The sequence below is a fragment of the Pseudophryne corroboree genome, chromosome 5, assembly GCF_028390025.1.
Source record: "Pseudophryne corroboree isolate aPseCor3 chromosome 5, aPseCor3.hap2, whole genome shotgun sequence".
NCBI lineage: Eukaryota > Metazoa > Chordata > Amphibia > Anura > Myobatrachidae > Pseudophryne > Pseudophryne corroboree.
The window spans coordinates 273,142,372-273,162,518 of record NC_086448.1 but is presented as its reverse complement, the minus strand read 5'-3'; the positions used below and the strand labels follow the sequence as shown (position 1 = coordinate 273,162,518).

Genomic DNA, 20,147 nt, shown 5'->3' with positions numbered 1-20,147 from the left:
GTCATGGGTTCGATTCCCGCCATGGCCCAACTATGTGGAGTTTGTATATTCTCCCCTTACTTGCGTGGGTTTCCTCTGGGTACTCCGGTTTCCTCCCACAATCCAAAAATATACTGGTAGGTTAATTGGATCCCAACAAAAATTAACCCTAGCGTGAATATGTGTGCGTGTACATGTGGTAGGGAATATAGATTGTAAGCTCCACGGGGGCAGGGACTGATGTGAATGGCAAAATATTCTCTGGAAAGCGCTGCGGAATATGTGTGCGCTATATAAATAACTGGTAATAAATAAATAAATATGCCACCACAATGCCATATATACTCCACAGTGCCAGATATGCCCCCACAGTGCCTGATAGACATATGCCCCCAGAGTGCCACATATGCCTCTGCATTGCCAGATATGCCCCCTCTTTGCCAGATACACATGCTCCTACAGTGCTAGATATGCCCCCACAGTGCCAGATACACATGACCCCACAGTGCCAGATATGCCCCAGCAGTGCAACTCACCGTTGCTCCTGCTGCTGCCTGGGGCTGGCACTGTCTTATGCTGCTGGGGAGAGGAGAGCACAGCACGTGCTCCTCCTGCCCTCAGTCCGGTCTCCGCGTCCTCCTGCAGCGGCGGCATCCTGTATATTACATCTGGCTCCTGATTGGCTGCCGGTCCGCGAGCTCTGATTGGCTCACGACACGGCGTTTCAGTGCATGCCGCGCCGGCCGGACTGTCTCAGGCAGGAGAGGTGCAGGAGAGGAGAGGCGCATGCTGTGCTCTCCTCTCTCCAACGCTCTCTCCCTACAAGGCAGCCAAAGTTGTGAGCGGCAGTAATGGTGGGGCGGGTCACTGGTGCGCTGCAATGTGTGCGGATGGCGGTACGGTGTACCCACTGCCAAATTCTTAAGGGTACGCTGTACCCGACCATACCCGCACACTTGCACCACTGACCTCCAGTTAAATCCCCCTGCATTGATCAGCATGCCATAAACTGGAACTGGAGCTCTCGGCCTCATACACCGCAGTGAAACACTTAACATATGGTGCTATTTGGTCCTGTATAGAAAGTGTAATTGTAATTACATGAAGCTAGTTGTAATTGTTAGTTTAAACCATAGCAGCTAAGCAGATCTATGTAGTGTGTAGCAAAGGGAAGCCTGTTGTATTTAATTTCCTGTTTCTTGGACTTAGGGCCTAATTCAGATCTGATCGCAGCAGCAAATTTGTTAGCTAATGAGCAAAACCATGTGCACTGCAGGTGGGGCAGATATAACATGTGCAGAGAGATTTAGATTGGGTGTGGTGAGTTCAATCGGAAATCTAAATTGCAGTGTAAAAATAAAGCAGCCAGTATTTGCCCTGCACAGAAACAAAATAACCCACCCAAATCGAACTCTCTATGCAAATATGGTTTTGGCCATTAGCTAACAAATTTGCTGCTGCGATCAGATATGAATTACCCCCTTAGTTTTTCTTCTTCTGTCCTTCTACTTTTAATTTGAATCCTATACTTATGATTTTTGGAGTATGTATATATAATGGGGCTATTGCTGACTTGAGAGCAATTAAAAAAAAAAAAGCAAGTAACTTTGTGCCTCGGCAAAACCTTGTTGCACTGTAGGTGGGGCAAATTTAAAATGCTGCACATCAGATGGGACAATGCCACAGACTCCATGTTCTTACATTATGCATATTGCATCGTTGTACAGTGGATCATTTACAGTGTATGGCGATGCGATATATAATTACATCACCTTACTGGGTCACACCATCATTCAGGCATGTATTCAGCTTTAGCGATGTTTGAGTTTAAGGACTTGGGAGCATACACTTATTTCTGGATTATTACTTTTTTTCATCTAGTGCCTTTTTCTCTAACGTCCTAGAGGATGCTGGGGACTCCGTAAGGACCATGGGGATAGACGGGCTCCGCAGGAGACATGGGCACTCCAAGAAAGTCTTTAGAACTGGGTGTGCACTGGTTCCTCCGTCTATGCCCCTCCTCCAAACCTCAGTTTGATACTGTGCCCAGAGGAGATGGGTGCACTACAGGGAGCTCTCCTGAGCTTCCTGCCAGAAAGTATATTTGTTAGGTTTTTTATTTTCAGGGAGCCTGCTGGCAACAGACTCCCTGCATCGTGGGACTGAGGAGAGAGAAACAGACCTACTTCTGTGAGTTTCAAGGCTCTGTTTCTTAGGCTACTGGACACCATTAGCTCCAGAGGGAGTCAGAACACAGGTGTCACCCTGGAGTTCGTCCCGGAGCCGCTCCGCGGTCCTCCTCGCAGAGCCGGAAGATAGAAGCCGGGTGAGTATAAGAAGAAAAAAAGACTTCAAAGGCGGCAGAAGACTTCATGATCTTTACTGAGGTAACGCACAGCAGTAAAGCTGTGCACCATTGCTCCCATTCACCTCACATACCACAGTCACTGTAAGGGTGCAGGGGGTGCGCCCTGGGCAGCAATAGGTCCTCATTTGGCAAAAATAAGTATATACATGTACAGGTGGGCACTGTACATGTATATAACAGAGACCCCGCCAGTTTTCAGTAATTTTGAGCGGGACAGAAGCCCGTCGCCGAGGGGGCGGGGCTTCTCCCTCAGCACTCGCCAGCGCCATTTTTCTCCACAGCACAGCGCTGAGAGGAAGCTCCCCTCACTCTCCCCTGCTTACACACGGTGATAGAGGGGTTTTAAGAGGGGGGGGGGGGGGGCACAAATTGATATATATATATATATATATATATATATATATATATATATAACAGCGCTACTGGATAAACATTTATTGGTTTTTCCAGGGTCATATAGCGCTGGGGTGTGTGCTGGCATACTCTCTCTCTGTCTCTCCAAAGGGCCTGGTGGGGAAACTATCTTCAGATAAGAGGTTCCCTGTGTGTGTGGTGTGTCGGTACGCGTGTGTCGACATGTCTGAGGTAGAAGGCTCACCTAGGGAGGCATATGAATATGAATGTGAGGTCTCCGTCGGCAGTGCCGACACCTGACTGGATGGATATGTGGAATGTTTTAAGTGCTAGTGTAAACTTATTGCACAAAAGGTTAGACAAAGCTGAAGCTAAGGAACAGCCAGGGAGTCAACCCATGTCTGTCCCTATGTCGCCGGGACCTTCAGGGTCTCAGAAGCACCCACTATCCCAATTAGGAGACACAGATACCGACACGGATTCTGACTCCAGTGTCGACTACGATGATGCAAAGTTACAGCCAAAAGTGGCTAAATATATTCAATATATTATTATTGCAATAAAAGATGTTTTTCATATCACAGAGGAACCCCCGGTCCCTGACACGAGGGTACACATGTATAAGGGAAAGAAACCTGAGGTAACATTTCCCCCCTCACATGAGTTGAACGAATTATGTGAAAAAGCTTGGGAATCTCCAGACAAAAAACTGCAGATTCCCAAAAGGATTCTTATGGCGTATCCTTTCCCGCCAACGGACAGGATACGGTGAGAATCCTCCCCTAGGGTAGACAAAGCTTTGACACGCTTATCAAAAAAGATATCGTTGCCGTCCCAGGATACGGCTACCCTCAAGGATCCTGCTGACCGCAAGCAGGAGATTACCTTGAAGTCCATTTACACTCATTCTGGTACATTACTCAGACCGGCAATTGCGTCGGCCTGGGTTTGTAGCGCTGTAGCAGCATGGACAGATTCCTTATCAGTGGAAATTGAGACCCTAGATAAGGATTCCATTTTATTGACCCTAGGGCATATAAAAGATGCTGTCTTATATATGAGGAATGCTCAAAGAGACATTAGTCTACTGAGTTCCAGAATAAACGCTATGTCAATTTCTGCTAGACGAGTCCTATGGACCAAGCAGTGGACAGGTGATGCCGACTCAAAGAGGCATATGGAGGTGTTACCTTACAAAGGTGAGGAATTGTTTGGGGAATGTCTCTCGGACCTGGTCTCCACGGCCACGGCAGGTAAATTGAATTTTTTGCCTTCTGTTCCCTCACAGCCTAAGAAAGCGCCACATTATCAAATGCAGTCCTTTCGTTCCAATAAAAGCAAAAGAGTACGAGGATCGTCCTTTCTTGCCAGAGGTAAGGGCAGAGGAAAAAAGCTGCACACCACAGCTAGTTCCCTGGAACAGAAGTCCTCCCCTGCCTCTACAAAATCCACCGCATGACGCTGGGGCTCCCCGGAGGGAGTCCGCCCCAGTGGGGGCACGTCTTCGAGTTTTCAGCCACATCTGGGTTCACTCACAGGTGGATCCCTGGGCTGTGGAAGTTGTTGCTCAGGGATACAAGCTGGAATTCAAAGAGATGCCTCCTCGTCGGTTTTTCAAATCGGCTCTACCAACTTCTCCCCCAGAAAGGGAGATAGTCTTAAATGCAATTCACAAGTTGTGTCTTCAACAGGTGGTGGTCAAGGTTCCCCTACTCCAACGAGGGAAGGAATATTACTCAGCCCTGTTTGTGGTCCCGAAACCGGACGGTTCGGTCAGACCCATTTTAAATTTAAAATCCCTGAACCTATACTTAAAACGGTTCAAATTCAAGATTGATTCGCTCAGAGCGGTCATCGCCAGCCTGGAAGGGGGGGATTTTATGGTATCTTTGGACATAAAGGATGCATACCTTCATGTTCCCATCTATCCACCTCACCAGGCGTACCTGAGATTTGCGGTACAGGATTCTCATTACCAATTTCAGACGTTGCCGTTTGGGCTTTCCACGGCCCCAAGGATTTTCACCAAGGTAATGGCGGACATGATGGTACTCCTGCAAAAGCAGGGGGTCACAATTATCCCGTACTTGGACGATCTCCTCATAAAAGCGAGATTGAGGGAGCAGTTGCTGAACAGTGTGTCACTCTCACTAAAGGTGTTAAGGCAACACGGCTGGATTCTCAATATTCCAAAGTCACAGTTGACTCCTACGACTCGTCTGCCCTTCTTGGGCATGATTCTGGATACAGACCAGAAAAGGGTTTTTCTTCCGATAGAAAAAGCTCAGGAACTCATGACTCTCGTCAAGAACCTATTAAAGCCAAAACAAGTATCAGTGCATCACTGCACTCGAGTCCTGGGAAAGATGGTGGCATCATACGAAGCCATTCCCTTCGGCAGGTTCCATGCAAGAATTTTCCAATGGGACCTACTGGACAAGTGGACCGGGTCACATCTACAAATCCATTGGTTAATCACCCTGTCTCCCAGAGCCTGGGTGTCGCTCCTATAGTGGCTACAGAGTGCTCACCTTCTAGAGGGTCGCAGGTTCGGCATTCAGGACTGGATCCTGGTGACCACGGACGCGATCCTCCGAGGGTGGGGAGCAGTCACGCAGGGAAGAAATTTTCAAGGTCTGTGGTCAAGTCAGGAAACTTGTCTTCACATCAACATCCTGGAACTAAGGGCCATATACAACGCCCTACGTCAAGCGGAGACCTTATTGCACAACCAACCGGTGCTGATCCAGTCAGACAACATCACCGCAGTGACTCATATAAACCGCCAAGGAGGCACAAGGAGCAGAGGGGCGATGGCGGAAGACACCAGGATGCTTCGCTGGGCAGAAAATCATGTAAGCGCACTGACAGCAGTGTTCATTCCGGGAGTAGACAACTGGGAAGCAGAGTTCCTCAGCAGACACGACCTACATCCGGGAGAGTGGGGACTTCATCAGGAAGTCTTCGCACAAATTGCAACTCGGTGGGGACTGCCCCAGATAGACATGATGGCGTCCCGCCTCAACAAAAAGCTACAAAGGTATTGCGCCAGGTCAAAAGACCCTCAGGCGGTGGCTGTAGATGCCCTAATAACACCGTGGGTGTTCCAGTCGGTCTATGTGTTTCCTCCTCTTCCTCTCATACCCAAGGTGTTGAGAATAATAAGAAAAAGAGGAGTGAGAACAATTTTCATTGCTCCGGATTGGCCACGAAGGACCTGGTATCCGGATCTACTGGAATTGCTCACGGAAGATCCGTGGCCTCTTCCTCTCAGGGAGGACCTGTTGCTACAGGGGCCCTGTCTGTTTCAAGACTTACCGCAGCTGCATTTGACGGCATGGCGGTTGAACGCAGGATCCTAGCAGAGAAGGGCATTCCAGAAGAGGTCATTCCTACGCTGATAAAGGCCAGGAAGGACGTGACAGCTAAACATTATCACCGGATATGGCGAAAATATGTTTCTTGGTGTGAGGCCAGGAATGCTCCTATGGAGGAATTTCATCTGGGCCGTCTCCTTCACATCCTACAGACTGGGGTGAATTTGGGCCTAAAATTTGGCTCCATTAAGGTTCAGATTTAGGCCTTATCTATTTTCTTCCAAAAAGAACTTTCTTCTCTTCCAGAAGTGCAGATGTTTGTGAAGGGAGTCCTACATATTCAGCCTCCCTTTATACCTCCGGTGGTGCCTTGGGACCTTAACGTGGTGTTGAGTTTCCTTGAGTCGCACTGGTTTGTGGTTTGAACCGCTTCAAACGGTGGAATTAAAATATCTCACTTGGAAAGTGGTCATGTTATTGGCCTTGGCTTCGGCTAGGCGAGTGTCGGAATTAGCGGCTTTGTCTCATAAAAGCCCCTATCTGGTGTTCCATATGGATAGAGCAGAATTGCGGACCTGTTCTCAGTTCTTGCCTAAGGTGGTATCATCTTTTCGTATGAACCAACCCATTGTGGTACCTGTGGCTACACGAGACTTGAAGGATTCCGAGTCACTGGATGTAGTCAGGGCTTTGAAGATTTACGTGGCCAGAATGGCTCGAGTTAGGAAAACAGAGGCTCTGTTTATCCTTTATGCTGCCAACAAGCTTGGTGCTCCTGCGTCTAAGCAGACTATTGCTCGCTGGATCTGTAACACGATTCAGCAGGCTCATTCTACGGCAGGATTGCCGTTACCTAAATCGGTTAGGGCCCATTCCACCAGGAAGGTGGGCTCATCTTGGGCTGCTGCCCGAGGGGTCTCGGCACTACAACTATGCCGAGCTGCTGCTTGGTCGGGTTCAAACACCTTTGCAAAGTTCTATAAATTTGATACCCTGGCTGAGAAGGACCTGATGTTTGCTCATTCGGTGCTGCAGAGTCATCTGCACTCTCCCACCCGTTTGGGAGCTTTGGTATAATCTCCATGGTCCTTACGGAGTCCCCAGCATCCTCTAGGACGTTAGAGAAAATAAGATTTTAAACCTACCGGTAAATCTTTTTCTCGTAGTCCGTAGAGGATGCTGGGCGTCCGTCCCAAGTGCGGACAACATTCTGCAAGACTTGTATATAGTTTTGCTTTCATAAGGGTTATGTTAGAGTTTCATCCGTTTTGGACTGATGCTTCGTTGTTTTTTCATACTGTTAACTGTTTATTAGATAAGCAAGTTATTTGGTGTGGCTGGTATGAATCTTGCCCTTGGATTAACAAAAATCCTTTCCTCGTACTGTCCATCTCCTCTGGGCACAGTTTCTCTAACTGAGGTCTGGAGGAGGGGCATAGAGGGAGGAGCCAGTGCACACCCAGTTCTAAAGACTTTCTTGGAGTGCCCATGTCTCCTGCGGAGTCCGTCTATCCCCATGGTCCTTACGGAGTCCCCAGCATCCTCAACGGACTACGAGAAAAAGATTTACCGGTAGGTTTAAAATCTTATTTTTCCAAACTGTTCTGTAAAGTTATAACTTCTGAGATCACTAATTCCTAGTTCTAAAACAAGAGTTGTACATAAAGATTTGGCTGAAACGTACATGCAGACACTTGCGTTTGTGTATAGGTGTTTTAAGTTGCATGAATCCGAAGAATATCTGTCTATCTAGTCAGTCTGTCTGTCTGTCTGTCTGTCTGTCTATCCATCTATCTATCTATCTCTCTATCTATCTATCTATCTATTTGTATCTGATTACTGGTTTAAGTATGATTTGGTATATTTATGTCTGGTTACTGATCAAGAGAGGATGACTTTACAAAAACACCCTTTTTCTTTAAAACACTGGTTTCTTTTTATTACTAAAAACAATTAAAATCATCATTTCCATTAAAAAGAAATTGGTAAACATTTTCACAATGCGTTATTGTTCATTAAAGATACAATATTGGATTTCAACAAGAAGTGAATAAGCTTTCAACCAACGCGTTTCGTCTTATAGCGACTTCTTCAGGGGTGTTCTTTCTGAATAACAGATTATTTAATTTTAAACGTCTGTATTCTCATAAAAATATGATCCATATTTTACTGAAAATTATTTTTATTTTTTTTAAGAATAACTGACTTCCGCGACTTAGCAAAGTCTGATACAACTTCCTATTTGGGGCCACCTGATGATTTATATTGATCTTCAAAGTAATAACTAATAAGTAGTTTGGAAAACTTTTTATTTGTAATTTTCCCGCAGTTCTTTCATATGTTAATGTACATAAAGATCCAAATGTGGACTGTGTAATGTTAAGCCTCTTTTATTTCCCAACAGCTGTCCTATGTGTCCGCATGCATAGAGATCTAAAAGTGGAAATAGTTTTAGCAGGCCAGTAATTACCATGCAGAGAAACAATATAACCCACCCAAATCTAAATCTCTATGCATGTTACATCTGCCCCACCTGCAGTGCAACATGGGTTTGCCCAATTGCTAACTTTTTTGGTTTGCTAACAAACCTGAATAACCCCCTTAATTCAGGATTTTGTCCTCATCGTCCCCAAAAGGGGCAATCTGGATCTGCGGGTGAATTATCTTCTGTGTTTGTTGAGTTAGATCATTACTGTTTGGCATAGAGATGGATTTTTACAATTTTTACAAAGTGTTCTACAGGCTTTTTTTTTTTTATTTCATCCTTTTAGGGTGGAAAAAGGGGGTAAATGTGAAAAGAGGTATGATGGAGTGTGTCATGGTGCTGCTGGTTGTAGACTTTAGAGAGACTCTGCCAGTATTACCTAGGGGAACTCAATCTGATGAAGTTAAAGCATGTGTCCATATCTGTGCCCATCATCTGGAAGTTCTCTTTCAGGAAGAATATGGGGGTCCACTTGATGAGCGATGTCTCTGATTGGCAGTTCTCCAAACTCCTACTCAAAATAGGGGAATAAGATTATGCCGAGTCTGAGGGAGGAGTGACCATCATTGCCGGCCTAGACTCAGTGGTGACAACCTAGCATACCTCACAGCCAGGATCTATCCTTGGTATCTTTGATAATCAAAAATACATCCATGGATTTGCTGTGTGAGGGTGCCATTCTGCCCCCCAAGAATCACAATGCTACCATCCTTAATCACAATCGAATTCAGTCGTTCGAAGGGGCAGATATGGAGTACAGGTCTGAGGAATTAGTGGCGCAAATAGATGACGCGGTCCACTACTCAGTGGAATTCCTCAACGCCCCCAACATTTCTGGCTTTTCAGCCTGCAAACTTATCCTCAAAGTGGGGGTTCTATTGATGTTGCTGCAGAACCTCAACCTGCCCAAACTTTGCAATGGCACCAGGCTGTAAGTGAAGGCCCAGCACAGGAAAGTCATCAAGGCCACAGTGTTCACAGGCTGTGCTCAGGGGCAGTCAGTGTTCATACCTCTCATATCGTCCAAGTAACCCCTTGGAGAGGCTGTAGTTCCCCCTAAAGGTCTGCTTTACAATGACCATCAACAAGTCCCAGGTATAGTTGCTGTAGGTGACAGGGATTGACTTGAAGGAGAACTGCTTCTCATATGGGCAGTTCTAAGTGACCTGCTCCAGAGTGAGCTCATCCAATAGCCTCGTGATCCTAGCGCCTGAGGGGAGAACCACTAATGTGGTTTACAAAGAGATCCTTAAGTAGTGAATAAATGATTTACATATGTCTGTAACCCACCTTCAATTTATTTATATTAACATTTTTTAAATATGTTAATTATTTATTCTTGATACTACAATGCTCCTGTACTGCAGAGGCATAAAATGAACTAAGCATATAAGTTAGGTTAAGATGGGATAAAGGAAATGGAAACAGTAAATATCGAAGGTCTATCTGTGTGAAACCGCGCACATCAGCTAGTCTTAAATATATAGCAATTACAGAGTGTACCCATTTTTTTTTTTTTTTTTGACTCACAGCAGGTATGTGTGTCTAGTGCTGGCAGTATTTATACAAAGTCATTTTCATATCAGTGTTCAATAAACCTACCATTTGGCATGCTGTTTTGTGTGTGATTTATGTTTCTAATACTTTTTTTTTCTTTTTCATTAGGAAATGACCTTCAGCTAAGTGAGTCGGGAAGTGACAGCGATGATTAATAAAAAAATCTTCTTTATGTAAATATTTATTTTATGATGTACAAAGAAGCACATCTGCACCCAAATATCCAATCGTCACTGGAAGACTACAATAGGTCTTTTGTAGGCTGCATCGGACTAAAAACCATATCCAGAATTTTATATAGATACATATGGACAATTTAATCCTCTATGTGCACGAGACACATGCAATAAGCCAACATATCATTTGTGTTTATGTAATCAGTATCTGCTGCCATGTCAACACAAAGCTCAGTAGGCATTTGGAACAGAAGAGTATTTTATTGAGTATTGCCACAGTGAGATTTAATAGCCCACTTCAAGTGATGCAACAGTCTCCAATTTAGAAATAAATTGCACTCTCTCTTTCTGTACCAAATGGCGGTGTGCAAATATAAGGGAGAATGTTAATAGAATAATGTATGTCTGTAAAAATCAATGTCTCCTTTATATACAATATGCAGTGACAAGGTATGAAACCTTTTTAAATACAGTATAGCAGCGTTTCCCAACCTGTATTGCAGCCTGTTAAACTTAATTCAAACCATCTGTCCGCAGAATATACCACTACATGAAAAGACAAGGCAAAAAATTAAATAATGTTACATTGTTTAGAGACATATCGTTTGTACCCAACCGCCGCCCCGCTCGCAATATATTGCTCAGTGTGTTCCCAGCTTAAGAAAAACTGCTCCCAGATGTCTGTAAATATTAATATGTAAATACTACTGACCTATAATAGAAATTTATTGTACTGAGAAGATGGGTGGGGTATGTTATGTCGACCATTATCACTTTGACTTGCATATGTCAATATGAAAATGTTAACATGCAGCAGTGACCATGTTGACATAACGTCCCTGGTGGCTCATCGGTCACTTACCTGGTCTTCAGTATTGTCTTCCAGGTCCTGGCAGTCATGTGACGAGCAGTTATGGCGTAAACATCTGACAAGCAGCATTCCGATGAGTATTGTCTGCCTAACTCTAATCCATAGCCCTATCCCAAGCCCCCCTCCCCCTGCAGCCTACCCCTAACCTACCCATACCCTAACCTACCCATAGTGCAACACCCTAACCCTCCCACCAGCACCTAACCCTAACAGTCTGCATTCTGTCTGTAAAAGCTTTATGAAATAAAAGAAAGTAGAAGTCCTACATTTCCTTAATGGCAGCAGACAACGTATGTGGTTGAAACAGTGGACAATGGCTTGGAATTCTCTGCTTTGTTAATGCAAATACCATATCAAGTCAGCGGCATGTCCTGTGAAGTTTTGATTTTTTTTTTAATATATAGTTAAGAATATAACAACATATCACCTTGACAGTGCTATACCAAACATAAAGGTTGCGGCAGATGCAGAGTTGGCAGGAAAATGGGTGTACATTACGCTAAGACAAAAATAGTGTGGACAAGTAGTGTATTACAGCACATGTTGTGTCTCCCATATCTGAAATATTCCAAAATCCAACAGGTTTTTAGCACGACCAAGATAATTACATCTTTGCTTTCTGATGGTTCAGTGTAGGCAAACTTTGATGCACAAAATTATTAATAATATTGTATAAACATACCTACAGACTATGGGGTCGATCCAATAATTTGCGATGATCTCACAGGTGCAAGTCATCGCGGCAGTGTTCTCATTTTATGGTGGCGCGAACTCGCACAAAAGTGCTCACCACCCCATAGGGTTCCGAGCAATTTTGTGCGAGTTCATGCTCCAAACCAGCTCAAGAAGGGTGTGAGATCGGGAGCCGTTTCAGGTGTTGGAACGCTGCAGCAACAGCACATTGCACCCTTTGCACCCAATTGGATTAACCCCAGCTGTCGTTGCTAGTGTTTCTCCACAATTGCAACAGCACTGGCTCTTAGTTGACCCCTAAGATTCTTATTAAATACATTTCTGAAAGAAATAAATGGACTACAGAAAGGTATCACAGGAACTCATGACGTATACACAAGTAAACTCAAACATGACTATATTTACCTAACCGTATCTTAACAAAAATGTAATAAAGCAGTTACAATTCATCAGATAGTAAAAATATATATCAAATAGTCATGTTTGTGCATCAATTTCCTTTATGTTTTTGTTGTAAAACTTACGGCATATCATAAGTCATTGAAAATCATATGTAGGTATCTGAATAATTGATCCCAATAAGGAAGTTCCACACCCAGGGGTATTGAGCTGTTATATTGGGTTGGGTATGGCTCACCGACCGCAGTATCCCAGCAGCAGAATGCTGGCGGTGGGGGAATGACGAAGCTCCTTGCGGGCTCGGTGGCGAGTTGCGCTCACCACAGGTTCTATTCCCACTCTGTCGTGGACACCCACGAGTGGGAATAGACCCTGGTAGTCGGCATGCCAGGGGGGGTGAGATGTGGCCATCGGTATTGTGACCGGCGTTCTGACCGACGGTCACATAACTACATCCCGTTCTATTCATACGTTCCCCAGTAACTTGGTGGATGCAATACAGAACAGACAGCTGTCCCTCTAATATAGCATGGTAACTTGTAAAAATACACTGAATGTCACTATTTGATATATCTTTTTAATCTTTTATAAATGGTCATTATTTTTACTGAATTTGTGAGCTTAAATGTACTCTTGGTTTATTGAATGTATTTATAGATATGTGATGAGTTTATGCAGTACCTTTGTTACATCTATTTTATTACGTTTATTGTATATAAGTTTCTTAGGACTGCCTATTTTATTTTTGCTTGCTTATAGAACGTAAATAAGAGGTCACAGAGTTTCTTATAAGCACCCGTTTGTGATTATTTTCTCCATTTTATGGAATATTAATAGCACCTTTAAGTATAGCTAAATTCTTAATTTGCTTTTCCGATGAACTTTTGCTTAACAGTGGGTGAGGGGCTAAAGTGGTAGTAGATTGAGCTTGGATGTGGCGATTTTACGGTTTCCACCCTGCATATTTTCCTAGGAATCAAGAAAACTAGGTGCAGATTTAAGGAGGGCTTTCAAATGACAGTGAGGTGAATGTGCAAATTAAAATGTACTTTGACAATTAGACCCGCTTGCACTTAAGGCTGATTCGGCGTTGCATTCAAGTCCATTTGCAGACACATCTTGTGATTTCTGGCACTGTGCATGCTCCAAAGCTGAGCATATGTGGGTATAGGGGCTAAAGTGGTAGTAGATGTGGTGATTTTACTGTTTCCACCCTGCATATTTTCCTTTATAGTGTCCTGCATATTTTCCTAGGAATCCACAAAACTAAGTGCAGATTGATTTACAGGGGGGTTTCATTTCAAACAACAGTGAGGTGGATGTACACCGTAAAATGCACTTGGATATTTAGGCTCACTTGCACTTATAAGGGCTGATTCGCGTTGCGTGCAAGTCAATTTGCAGACACATCTTGTGATTTCTGGCACTGTGCATTAAGGATGGCCATCAATGGTTAAAAATCATTGATGGTTTATAGCCGATGTCAAATAGTTTTGTCATCCATGGCAGAGAACTATGGTAGATACACCATAATCCATGGCAGAGAACCAATGGTAGAGACACCATAATCCATGGCAGAGAACCAATGGTAGAGACACCGTAATGGGTGTCCGCCCCACCTGCTTTATGCTGAGTACGGAGCTTAGCTCCGACCCCCGATGGAGCTTAGAGTGATTCAGATCGGTACGTTTCTCAGCCACATATCCACTTGCGGCTACGTTGGTGTAACAGGGGGCACCTGGTCATTCGCAGATAGGAGGAGTGTTCTAAGTGCGTCATGGGTATGGTGATGGAAGTACAGGCTATTCAGAGCTGATTCTACACTGGGATCTGTTTTCAGATGGATCTCTTACACCAGGTATAGCGCTGGTACAGATGTGTGGATAGTGATTACTAGTTCCTTTTACAATAGAATGGAAAGGAAGGTCCACGTTTATTTCTAAACCCACCATGAGGCCACATCTGCTACTGACTTGGTGCAACTGTGTCAGAGTTTATATATTGCTAAGAATCTTTCAGCATGAAAAGGACCAGCATCCATAGCCCTAGACCATTAATTAAAACTAAATTATTAGGGTATGTTCACATTTCCCATGTAATGCAGTTACTGAGGAATGTCCAGTAAATACCATGCTCACTCTACAATAATTTACAAGCAGAGCTCTTTGAAAATACAGATAGCGTTTTGGATTGTTCCTTACAGATACGATCCCTGCTTGTTAACATCTGATACAGATTTTATTATTACATTTTATTTATTATTATTATTATAATCTCATGCAGCGTTCTCAGTACCTGCTGTACATCTGTTCCCATTTTTGGAAAATGAACCATTATGGTACAAATCTGTCAATAGCTTTAAAATATTGTTTAGGTTAAAACTTATTTTGTTATACAGTGACTTAATAGCTACATTTATCCCCCTTTATTTTTGTATAAAAATGTATATATTTTTACTTATTTATTTGTTATATGGTTTAATTGCTTTTACAGTATATTGCTGTAAATGCTTAGATGTGGCATTGGCACTATTAAATGCAGTTTAAACATCTGTTTATGGCAGAACTGTTCAACCTTTTTGTACCAACCTATGATGGTAAATGTTTACCAACTCTTGCATATAAGTTTAGCCAAGTACTCCCATATAGTGTGTACATTTGTACCGAGTATACCTACATTGTTGCTAAGTAACCCTTTATGACTTGAAATGTTTTTAAAAATACGCCAGCTAAATCATTTTAATATGTTTAATTCATTTTGTACTGTACATACAAGTTGAATCTGTATGATGAAACGCTAAACGCTTCAAAGGTGTATAACTTATTTAGCTTTGTTACATTATACATTGTGCTGTGTATGCAGTGGAAGCAGACTTACCAACGGCATGTATGTTTTTAAGCAGGACTTGTATTTGTTATTGCATTGCATTCCTAGTGTACAGTACATATATGCTCCACTAGTGCTCTGTATACACTGTTTTGTTACTATATGTCTCGGCAAAGGCAAAATATTTGGGGGGATTTGGACAGGTTTGCAAATTTAGCATGTTGTAAAATGTTAAATGGAAAGAAGCGTCACCTACAGTAGAAGGAACATAGACATTTTCCCAGTAGTGTCTTCATAGTTAGATTTGAAAAGTGTACAAAAGTAATATTTGTGGGGATTATTTATCCCTGTTTTAACACTGGCTTATTAAAAAGGCTAACATTCACCCCATGACTCTATCTCTCTTTATTGGATCACTGAAAATACCATTGTACATCAATTAGCATATATACAATATAGCTAATGAAACATTGTCATTCTGTATTATAGCTGGTGCAAGTAAAACAGTTTTATTTTAATTTAAGTAAACCGGTCACCATGAATTAGCATTTTCTGATTCAGTACAGTGGGGCAGATGTATTAACCTGGAGAAGGCATAAGGAAGTGATAAACCAGTGATGAGTGCAAGGTGGTAAACGCACCAGCCAATCAGCTCCAATATGTACATTAACAGTTAGGAGCTGATTGGCTGATGCCTTTATCACCTTACACGTATCACTGGTTTATCACTTCCTTATGCCTTCTCCAGGTTAATACATCTGCCCCTATGTGTATTATGGTATTTGGTTGTCTAACATGCGTGTTATCAGTTCTAGAAAGGCTTATGTATTAAGGTTGTCTTTAAACTACATGCTCTCTTTCCTAGTGGCATTGCCTCCTATTGTCGGTGCCTACAGTAGGCAGGATGGTGACATTTTCAGGCATACTAGTAATATAAGGGCTTGTCCACAACAGAGAATTCAAGATGAGTTATATGGAACTTTAATTGATAAGATAAACTTCTTTGAAATTCACAGCATAGTTTTTTTTTTTTTACTATCACATCCCGTTACAACTCATTCACTAGTGCAGGCTACTGCAAACTCCATTTCAAGGTTCAAGATTAAGTATAAAAAAAAAAATTGCACAAGCTGATGAGTGACAATATATTGGTAATATTTATTTCAGGATAGTGAGGTTCAATCTACAGATGTAATATTTATTTGCATTAACCCCTCCTGCATGCACAAAAGCTTGACCAACAATCCCTACTGTGTTTTGCAGGTTAAATTTGGTTGGCCTATGATGCATTCAGCATTGACAAATATAGAGATGTGAATGACCAGTTGTGCAGAAGCAGCAAACCACAGTTCTTTCTTGGCTGCACTGTAAATGAGGGGTCTCTTCATGAAGCAGTGAAAAAAGTGGAGAAGTGAGTCAGTGGAGAAGTTGCCCATGGCAACCATTCAGTGATGAGGTAACATTTCTAAAGTGCATTCTATGAAATTATACGTAGCTGCTGATTGGTTACCATGAGCAACTTCTCCACTGGCTCACATCTCCACACTTTCCACTACTTCATGAATAAACCCCTATGTGCCTAAGTTTGTGTCCGCTAATGGTGTGTACACACGGTGAGATATTTTCTTACGATTTTGACTATATAGTCAAAATCGTAAGAAAAGTTAGTGCAGATCGCAAGGTGAAAGTCACCTTGCGATTCCGATTCGATGCCGATGCGCAGTCGGCATTGCAAGCCTAGATAGACTGTGCAGGCAAGTAAATTTTGACTATCTCATAGAAGAGATAGTCAAAATTGACACTTAGCCGAAATTGCACATAGTCAGTATCGCAAGCACAGTCATTATGTGCTTGCGATGCCGACCTAGCCCCTGTCGCATAGTGAGAATCGGGGTTAGCCCGAATCTCACCGTGTGTATGCACCTTGAGACTAAAAGTCAATAAATTCATAGCTAGCATATGGTACTACAAGGCACTACAAATAAGCTAAACAAGTTTAAAAACAATTGATTTTAAAGCAAAAGAAGACCAATTTTATTCTAAATGAAAATAATGAACAGAGATGTTTAGTAATTTGACTACCATTCACCACATTTAAAATAAGTCAGCATGGCTGTTGTAATGGATGCAGCGTGTAATCTTGTCTTGTGGTTATGAAACGTCCTCTTTTTTTAATATTTATCATTTTAAATATAACACAATCTAAAATCTTCAGATGGCTTGAACTGTAACTATAAAAGGTAGAGGAGGTTATATTTTATAATAAGGCGCTTAGGAGGAAGAGTTGGTAAACAGTAAATAAGATGAAAAGGAAATAGTCAGTTTATTTCTGTATATACAGTACATACCCTTCTGCTTCAAACTGCAAGCACAGTACATTAGCTGCATACAAGTTGGCCTTTTACAGAGAATGTACCTGTAAGACACTATTGCTGAATCTTGGAACTAGTTATATGAAGTAAAAATAAATAAATAAATGTGCAATATTGACTCCACTCCTCCCCTGGGCCCTGAGATCCCCTACTGAGAGAACTCCTCACTCCCACCAAAGAGGTCATAACTACGGTCATATGTATTAATTTTAGTTTTCTGGCTAATTATCCATAGATTTCTCTGACGTACTAGTGGATGCTGGGGACTCCGTAAGGACCATGGGGAATAGACGGGCTCCGCAGGAGACTGGGCACTCTATAAGAAAGATTTGGTACTATCTGGTGTGCACTGGCTCCTCCCTCTATGCCCCTCCTCCAGACCTCAGTTAGATTTCTGTGCCCGGCCGAGCTGGATGCACACTAGGGGCTCTCCTGAGCTCCTAGAAAGAAAGTATATGTTAGGTTTTTTATTTTACAGTGAGACCTGCTGGCAACAGGCTCACTGCAACGAGGGACTAAGGGGAGAAGAAGCGAACCTACCTGCTTGCAGCTAGCTTGGGCTTCTTAGGCTACTGGACACCATTAGCTCCAGAGGGATCGACCGCAGGACCCGTCCTTGGTGTTCGTTCCCGGAGCCGCGCCGCCGTCCCCCTTACAGAGCCAGAAGCAAGAAGATGGTCCGGAAAATCGGCGGCAGAAGACTTCAGTCTTCACCAAGGTAGCGCACAGCACTGCAGCTGTGCGCCATTGCTCCTCATACACACTTCACACTCCGGTCACTGAGGGTGCAGGGCGCTGGGGGGGGGCGCCCTGAGCAGCAATAAAATCACCTTGGCTGGCAAAATAGCCACAATATATAGCCCCAGAGGCTATATATGTGGTAATTACCCCTGCCAGAATACAGAAAAAAGCGGGAGAAAAGTCCGCCGAAAAAGGGGCGGAGCCATCTCCCTCAGCACACTGGCGCCATTTCTCCCTCATAGTTCCGCTGGAAGGAAGCTCCCTGACTCTCCCCTGCAGTCTACACTACAGAAAAGGGTAAAAAAGAGAGGGGGGGCACTAAATTGAGGCGCAGTAAATATTATAGCAGCTATAGGGGACATAATTCAGTTAGTCCCTGCATTATATAGCGCTCTGGTGTGTGCTGGCATACTCTCTCTCTGTCTCCCCAAAGGGCTTGTGTGGGGTCCTGTCTCCTTTAAGAGCATTCCCTGTGTGTGTGTGCGGTGTGTCGGTACGGCTGTGTCGACATGTTTGATGAGGAGACTTATGTGGAGGCGGAGCAGATGCCTATAAATGTGATGTCACCCCCTGCGGGGCAGACACCTGAGTGGATGGACTTATGGAAGGAATTACGTGCAAGTGTCGACTCCTTACATAAAAAATTTGATGACATGCCAAATGCGGGACAGCCGGCTTCTCAGCTCGTGCCTGCCCAGGCAATTCAAAGGCCATCAGGGGCTCTAAAACGCCCACTACCTCAGATGGCAGACACAGATGTCGACACGGATACTGATACCAGTGTCGACGACGATGAGTCAAATTTAATGTCCACTAGGGCCATTTGTTGCATGATTGAGGCAATGAAAGAGGTATTACACATTTCTGATATAAACCCAGGTACCTCAAAAAAGGGTATTATGTTTGGGGAGAAAAAACTACCAATAGTTTTTCCCCCATCTGAAGAATTAAATGAAGTGTGTGAAGAAGCGTGGGCTTTCCCCGATAAAAAATTGGTGATTTCAAAAAAATTACTAATGGCGTTCCCTTTCTCACCAGAGGATAGGTCACGTTGGGAAACTCCCCCTAGGGTGGATAAAGCGCTTACACGTTTGTCTAAAAAGGTGGCACTACCGTCTCCGGATACGGCCGCCCTAAAGGAACCTGCTGATAGAAAGCAGGAGGCTATCCTAAAGTCTATATATACACACACTGGTGTTATACTGAGACCAGCTATTGCTTCAGCGTGGATGTGCAGTGCTGCTGCTGCTTGGTCAGATTCCCTGTCGGAAAATATTGACACCCTAGACAGGGACACTATATTGCTAACCGTAGAGCATATAAAAGACTCGGTCTTGTACATGAGAGATGCACAGAGGGAGATCTGCCGGCTGGCATCTAGAATAAGTGCATTGTCCATTTCTGCTAGGAGAGGCTTATGGACTCGGCAGTGGACAGGGGATGCAGATTCTAAAAGGCACATGGAAGTTTTGCCTTATAAGGGTGAGGAGTTATTCGGGGATGGTCTCTCAGACCTTGTTTCCACAGCAACAGCTGGGAAGTCAGCATTCTTGCCCCATGTCCCCTCACAGCCTAAGAAAGCGCCGTATTATCAGGTACAGTCCTTTCGACCCCAGAAAAACAGGCGGGGAAAAGGCGGGTCCTTTCTGTCTAGAGGCAGAGGAAGGGGAAAAAAGCTGCACCACGCAGCAGGTTCCCAGGAACAAAAGTCCTCCCCCGCTTCTTCCAAATCCGCCGCATGACGGTGGGGCTCCACAGGCGGAGCCAGGTACGGTGGGGGGCCGCCTCAAAAATTTCAGCGATCAGTGGGTTCGCTCGCGGGTGGATCCCTGGATCCTTCAAGTAGTATCTCAGGGGTACAAGCTGGAATTCGAGGCGCCTCCCCCCCGCCGTTTCCTCAAATCGGCCTTACCGACAACTCCCTCGGGCAGGGAGGCTGTACTAGAGGCAATTCACAAGCTGTATTCCCAGCAGGTGATAGTCAAAGTACCCCTACTTCAACAAGGACG

The 20,147-nt window shown here is 43.8% G+C and overlaps 1 protein-coding gene across 1 annotated transcript in view; it reads left to right on the top strand.

Moving 5' to 3' along the window:
- Window positions 1-15,410, top strand: part of EAF1 (ELL associated factor 1) — a 67,051-nt gene extending 51,641 nt beyond the window's left edge. The window contains exon 6 of the mRNA XM_063922344.1: window positions 10,169-15,410. Coding sequence (XP_063778414.1) covers window positions 10,169-10,215 — 47 coding nt within the window. The 3' untranslated portion in view covers window positions 10,216-15,410. The remainder of the gene's footprint in view (window positions 1-10,168) is intronic.
- The last annotated feature ends 4,737 nt before the right edge of the window (window positions 15,411-20,147 follow it).